General features: G+C 46.1%; 1 protein-coding gene across 1 annotated transcript; it reads right to left on the minus strand.

Moving 5' to 3' along the window:
* Positions 1–315: 315 nt before the first annotated feature.
* Positions 316–6,541, minus strand: LOC120839018. The gene is made up of 9 exons (XM_042289034.1): positions 5,958–6,541; positions 5,219–5,287; positions 5,033–5,116; positions 3,907–4,003; positions 2,545–2,650; positions 2,251–2,478; positions 1,301–1,652; positions 905–1,078; positions 316–510 (listed from the first exon to the last, which is right to left on the minus strand). The coding sequence occupies exons 1-9, from the start codon at positions 6,261–6,263 to the stop codon at positions 316–318; spliced, it is 1,611 nt and encodes a 536-aa protein (XP_042144968.1). The 5' UTR covers positions 6,264–6,541.
* Between the last annotated feature and the right edge of the window lie 692 nt (positions 6,542–7,233).

A 7,233-nucleotide genomic window follows, 5' to 3' on the forward strand; every position in this document is an offset into this window, starting at 1 on the left:
CTTCTGTATATAATAGGACTAAATATTTACAAATAATTGACTCACTCTTCCACATCTCGACGAGGAGTTTTCCATCCTCTTCGCAGTTGGCAGCACACCAGTACAGATGGTTGGAGGCAGGCTGTGCCCAGTATGCCAACACTTCACACCGGGCGTACTTGCTGGCCTTCAACATCTTTTTGCTTATGCCTGGAAGAACAGTTAAAAAAAAACTAAAATCAGTACACATATTGCACCTTACTCCAGACTTGTAGACCGACTAACATAAGGACTGCAATATGACACTAAATCAGACTAAACTGATGATAGTCAGGGTTAGGCACCTTTTGCAATGTGCCAAGCATCGAAGTAATGGCGTGTCTGGGGTTCTTTGCTCCTCATGTGGCCCTTGATCCCTAGGTGACGGTCAGTGACGAGGGCCTCGACCGTGACATCCTCCTCCTTGAAAAAAGTGAGCCCCTTGGCACAGCCATGCAGCTCCATTGCGTTGCTGGACTTCACCTCGGGGGACTGTAAGAGAAAAAAGCAGTTGCTCGTGTTTAAGGACTTGAGCACCGACTGCTAAATGAAGCAAAATGTATGGCCTGTATGTAGGTATGGAACAGTCCATCCTAAATTTCCACACAGACTATTCATGAGCAAAGCTATAACACTATAATAAGGAAGCTCTGGCTTTTGTAGGGCACTTTGTATGCATATTGGCACATGCAGCTTGAGTGATGTCAGCGTCAATGCGTAGGTGAACTGGTGGTATATCGCTATCCTTTAACTATTTCCTATAGCTCGGAGCAAGTAGACACTCTTTTTATCTACTTGGTCAGTGCTACACACAAAGTGAAGCCTTACTCTTGCAGTAACAAGCAACATCAATATTCTAACCCTCCAGGGAACGTGCAAAACTTGCCTCTCCAAGCTGCACTTGGACATAGTGGAGGATCTTGTTTGTCTCCATCTCCATGAAGGTGTACGTCATGAATTTGGCCGAGTACCCTGGAGAGTCGTACCTCCCGTCCCCAGCCAAACGCACCGTCTTCCCCTGTCTCGCTTGAAGAAGGCTCTGCTGCTCTCGGATCCACACCTGAAAAAGGGTTCGGAAAACGTTTTTCGAATTTAGGATAGGCCGATGAGTTTCATTCCACATTCTTGAGCTCTTTCTATTGTTTAATAATAAATTTCTCAATAGTTGCTGTACCCACTACTGAGGGGATTGTAATGACGACAATGAGAATGTGCTGCCCAAAAAATGTTAAAGGGCACGAGAAAGATAGCGATTATGCAATGGAACTCACTCGTTCATTGCAGGCTGCAGGAATGCTGCCTGGTGATTGAAGTACGTGCTTTCCGAGAAGGCTTGAATATTGATGAGCCTTAGCAGCCTGAGCACCTTTGCAGAGCTGGAGCCGGTGAACAGCATGGCACCGGAGAGGAGCAGGTTGCAGGCTGGCACGTTGTTGATGAGAGGCTGGCTGAGCCAAGTCCTGCTGTGCTCACTTTGGCACACAGCCGTGGCCCTCACTAGATTGCCGTCTGGTACAATAGTAACTTTACATGGCGCTTGGCACATTATGCATGGGCGGAGCAACTGCAATAAACAGCTCTCAAACACAATGTACTTGGGCTCCTCGTGCAGGGGGGCCGTTGAGGTTGAGTTGCTGCAAAAAGTATATTCTCGGGGTTATTCGAAGACTGATGGGCAAATGGGCAACCTTATCGATTTTCATGCACCCCTCTTCTACTTTTGGCACAGCATATATTCAGGCAACTAGGTGGCATCTCAGTATTCTAACAACCGAATGCACAAACCTCGCTCCCATTGGGGTGCCCCTCCACTTCCTTGAGGAAGGCGCGAGGGCCAGTGCTGGCCTTAGCACCTTCAACATAGAAATGGAGGGGTGCCACAAATGGAGTGAGGTTCGTGAATTCGACAGTAGGGCTTTGTTTGCCTATTGCTCTTCAGATGCATGTTTGTTCAGAAATATATCATATCTGTAATTGGTGTTTTTCCTTCGACTTCTACAAAAGTGGCGTCTACAAGTAATTATGGTGGAAGAAATGGGGGTTTAGATGCACTCCAGAAAAAGGCAGTGGAGTGTTTACATAAGGAAATAAAGCTTCAAAGTGAGGCTACATCAATAAGATGTAGTGCAGCTACGGAGAGGTGAGCCAGCAAGCGCAAAAACGAACAACTGCACATGGATGGGTTCAAGTGAAGGCACACTTCTGTGGAAATAGCAGTCAGTGGTGTATCACCTCAAGAAGCTCTCGTCCCAAGAAGCCTCGTACGTAGTGTCTGCAGGCTCTTCTGGAATAGGGCTTGAGCACATGCCTGGTCTTTCGAAAGAGAGGTCGGCCTCCAGAAATGGCTGGCTTGTCGGCCGGTACGATGGGGCAACCTGCTCTGTGGCGAAGTCCTCGCATGCTGGCATTTCAACTGCTGCTGGCACAGGCACTTGCTTCATAGTAACTGGAGCAGGATCCCTGCGCAGAAAAACAGTTGTAGGCTGGCACGCTGGTGTCTCAACTGCTGGTGATGGAGGCACTTGCTTCATGATGGCTGGAGCAGCACTTGTACATGGAAGAACAGCTGGAGACTCCCATGGGTCTGTCTGCGTCTCCTTCGACTGCTTGGCGGACAAGTTCACCTGTGTGCCTGGAATGTTATCGGTACATTGTACTGTGGTTGCTCCCCTGGCTTGTTCAGAATTTTCGGCACATGGTGGCTTTTCACTTGGCCTATGAGAATCTATGATGCATTCGGTGGCTGTCGTAGCCGTGGAGATTTTCCGTTACATTACTCGGTGCTTTACGATATGTTGCTTTGTCGAAATATCTAGAATAATTGCAGATGAGTTCTTAACAGTTGCTACTACTTCATTTACTGTATATAACCAAATCAAAAAGAATTCCCCAACATATTTTATCGATATTCTCTGATAACCAAATTAGCTTTTCAGGTCCTACTATGCCACACTGCTCGGTTTACAGGACTTGCAGATAAAGTAAACTTGGATTGAATTGTGAAAGGTCTCCCAAAGCCACCCTTTCACCTTCCTACAGCTAATTCCTGTTCTCTATGGGGTCATTAGCAAGAACTGAGGTACAACAAGCACTTCATGATTTCCTGTCCCTTGCTGGTCTAGCATCACGGCTCTAGAACACACTCTCCTTCTCACCTGTCCCTCTCTCATTTCCCTTCCCGACAAAATTAAATGGATCGCCTTTTCATTAAGACTAACGTATCATAGTGCAACATAGCCCTAATTCCTTTTGTTACCATTTATTAAGCATCGCCACCGCACAACCACAAAAAGAGCATGACATATAGTAGGGGTGGCCAACCTGCGGCTCGCGAGCCGCATGCGGCTCTTTGCGTGTTAAAGTGCGGCTTGCAGCTCCTTCCCTTACCCTCTCCCCTTTCCTTGCCTTGCTCCCGGTCGCACGAGGACTTCCCCAAAAGGAGAAATGAACCGCGTTTTAAATCGAAAGACAGGTGGCGGTTTGGTAGTCTTGTGTTACTACCACCTTACGTACAGTTGAACTGCTTTTGACCAGGCTAGATCCAAAGTACTTCGAGTTTTATTGCTCTGAACAAAAGTTCCCCTCCCCCGCGGCTATTGGAAGTCTCATGGCTTTGTTTGCGGCTCTTAGGCCGGGTCAGCCTGGCCACCCTTGACATATACCGTGCTTATTGAAGCAAAAAAGGTGTGATAAAGCCCTGTCCTCACAGTGTCATGGAAATGCTAATTGGAACACTGAAAATATTAAAATGTCTCATTAGAGCTTGTTTTCTACAAAAATTAAAAACTGCACACGGTACATGTCACGAGATACAGACTGTATGACGGACTGAATACATGAATGAGCTTGAGTGCATCTCAACTAGGATGAAATCTCGCAAGTCCTTACCTTTGTTTTCGTACTGAACTTCAATGCTGTAGGTGTGGTCGGCAGACGTGGCACTTCTGATGGAATACCCATGATCTTCAGTTGCGAGCTGAAGTTCCTGCAAAATGGCCGAAAATGTGTTCACAGTGATGTTTCTTTGATTTTCAAGCTCATAGTTGGTGCTTAGTTTTACACCTGCCTGACTCACAAAGACCTTGTGTAGTTGCATAAATTTCCAGACGTTTTTGTAAACAGGTTGCAAAATAAGGGCATGTGCATGGCACTGGAACTTCTAAACAAAAGTTGCACGGAAAGTTATGACCCACACTTTTTTTTCTTGTCCTAAAATAAAGATAGTGACTAAAAGTCCTTTCTCGCTCCCCGAGGGTGGCATGAAACATTGAATTCTTTAGAAATTAGGAAGCAAAGCCACATAGTGAACTGTCGTTTCACAAACCACAGCTGTTTACAGAAGTGGATGGCTCATAAATTCCCCACAAAACATGGTGGCGGCCGTGCTGTATTCTCGGTGTGCTCGGTTTTCTTATTCTCCTCGGCCACCACCCTCATACTCTTAATTTTAGCTGTGGCTCATGCGGCTGCAACTTGGACTGCTTTGATCAGACATTCATCTCTGGCCGCCGCTTTAACCACTCACTCACCCCGACGCTGTGCAATTCGGCATCATATTCTCTGCTTTAGTGTCCGCAGTTATGGTGACATACTGAGCCCATTTGTGAGATTATTTACGTGAACTGGATCTTATGTTTTGATGTAAAATGCATTATGAGGAAGACATACTTCCAGGACGCCAGAACTATGCACATACAGATTGCCGTCGCATGCACATTGCATAGAGTGATACGGCTGGGGTGCACTTGTTTCTTACCGATGTCAAGTAGTAAAAGGATGAGTAGATTATTTAGATAAATGTTATGCGTAGAGAAATATCTAGTAAACCCTATAAATTTCATTTATTTTCAATAACTATTGTTTGACACAAAAATGTTGGGGTGTTACTTTCTAAGCAATCCTTGTGTGCTTGCACATCCATTCTCAATCATATCCTTTGATTATTTACCCCTCCATTCGCATTCTAACCCCCCATCCTCGTTCCACACCGCCCACCCACTGCCAAGAAACTCACAGAACAGTCTTGAGTTTCAGGTGCTTTCTGTTCAGCAGGCACAACCTCGATTATACTGGCTGCCATGTCCTCTTTTGACACCACCTGCAAAGTTTCATTTTTCATATTGTACCTGGCATGGTGTGGTAGCACGCTAAACCTCGTCACACATTCGATTTACTAATAGGAGCTCTAGCTCGGACTTACAATAGAGTCTTCGCAGAGGTTGTCTGCTTCATTGTGCTTCCCCCACTCAGATGGCGTCTCTGAATCATCCTGAGAAAAAAAAAATTGACAATTTGAATCACTGTTGAAATGTAATGTGGGCATGCAGAATTAATACAAGTTAATTATTTAGGTAGCAAAACGAGACAATGCCAAAACTGCCGCCTTTTTTTAATCGCGTTTTATGATTAATTTAATTGAACAATACTTTGTGAGGAAGTCAAGCGATTCGTGCAGTCAAGCTGGCACATAACGCATACTTCTCTAGTTTTACTATCGCACTACTCAAAACCGAGAACCAAAAAAAAAAAAAAAATGTATGCAAATTAGTTTTTATAAGAAATTTGAAATTGTTGCATCGTGGACGTCACACCCCCCCCCCCCCTCCCTCCCTCCCCCTCTAATCCGAGCTCTCTTCTTTCCGATCGGTGGCTGTTTTCCCTCCTACTCGCTCGAGCGTTTGAAACTTGAACACGCATCAAGAGGCTTTGCAATCGGTCCCCTTGCCGGGCGCCCGGCTGCCTTTTGGCTTCGGAAACTTCTGTGCAAGGGAAGGCTTCTGACAGATGTGAACTTGATGCTTGGGGAAACCAGCGGACGAGATCTGCCACAATTTCGCATTACGCATGTTCACGGGCGCGATAGGAGCCATCGTGTGAGTCACAATTATAACTAAAAAAAAAAAAAAAGAACAAAAAATATATATCACAGAATTGCTCACCAGTCTGCGCCTTTTGCACGCTGGTGCTGGTGTGAGGTCCAGTTGAAGGGTCGGAACTGAGCCCTCGTCGAGGCGTTTCTTCTTTTTCTCGAACCCCAGATTCTTCGAAACCTTCCACGACGTGAAGGACTGCGCGGAGAAGTGCTCGGAACACACACGATCAAGCTGATGTAGTAGCTTCGAGTTAGCGCGCAGTCGAAGGGCTTCCAGCCAGCGACTTCGCACTGGATCCTTGCCAGGTAGACGGTGAAAGGAAACACCCGCATCCCGGTGCGTGCGGGTGCAACCGCGCACGAGACACTTCATCGGAGCCGACAACCTAAAGTGATCGTTTCACCATAGGTTCATTACGGTTAATCGCTTGCACCGTCCCGTCGCCGCACTTCACTCGAACAGTGAAGAGTCTTTCACAGTACTAACAGAAAATAAGGGTTCCCCTGGCTCCTCTTACTGCTTTTAGTTGACCGGGCGCACAAGCGAAAATACGATGCGCGGTGTCTGCACTGGACGGATCACTTGTCGTCTGCTCGCGGCGGTACGTTGCGGACGCCGCTGGGAGGCGCGCATGAGCGACGAGGCGTTGTTTTCGCCCTTTTTGAACTTGAATTTGCAACATTATTAGCTCTATAAAAACGGCTTGTTAGAGAAATAATGACGGTTAACGTGTGATATACTTTATTTTGCTTCAAATTTCCTGGGACGGCTCTCGCCAATCACGAAACCCAGTGAATGTGACGTAAAGTGAAAGGGAGCACCGTTATTCGCGCGCATTCGGCACCTCGCGTCGCCACCGTCGGAGGAGGTGTTTCCTAGTTGTCAAATTAAAATATGATGCGCTAATATTTTCGAACTCTTTCGTTGTCCACTGGGTTTCCGGGACCACTAACGTGTAGAAACCGCAAAAAAAAGTCGACGCTCAAATACTGTTGGAGGGCCCCTTTAAGGTTTCTATCTCAAAAGACTTCCCTCCTAGGGTTTGCCACCAATGAAGCAAACTGTGGCAGTATAGTGCGCAGTTCAGAACTCAAAGCATAAGAGTTAAACTTGTGTACGACAAGCTTTATTTCGGTGGAAATCAGTACTTTTATTGCTCTAAGGCTGATAAAATTTTTTTAGTTCAAAAGTTTCAAGCCGTGAATCAAGCGATGACGCGACAGTCTAGAAAAGTAGCTAGGCAGGATTGTGTTGACATCAGTGTTCTTGTGGCGAACTTTAGAAGTCTTCTGCTTAAACAGGATATTTTTGTCAACTGTGCACGATTCAGGTGCTCAGATTG

The sequence above is a fragment of the Ixodes scapularis genome, unplaced genomic scaffold, assembly GCF_016920785.2.
Source record: "Ixodes scapularis isolate PalLabHiFi unplaced genomic scaffold, ASM1692078v2 PGA_scaffold11__112_contigs__length_91849675, whole genome shotgun sequence".
In the NCBI taxonomy this organism is placed as follows: domain Eukaryota; kingdom Metazoa; phylum Arthropoda; class Arachnida; order Ixodida; family Ixodidae; genus Ixodes; species Ixodes scapularis.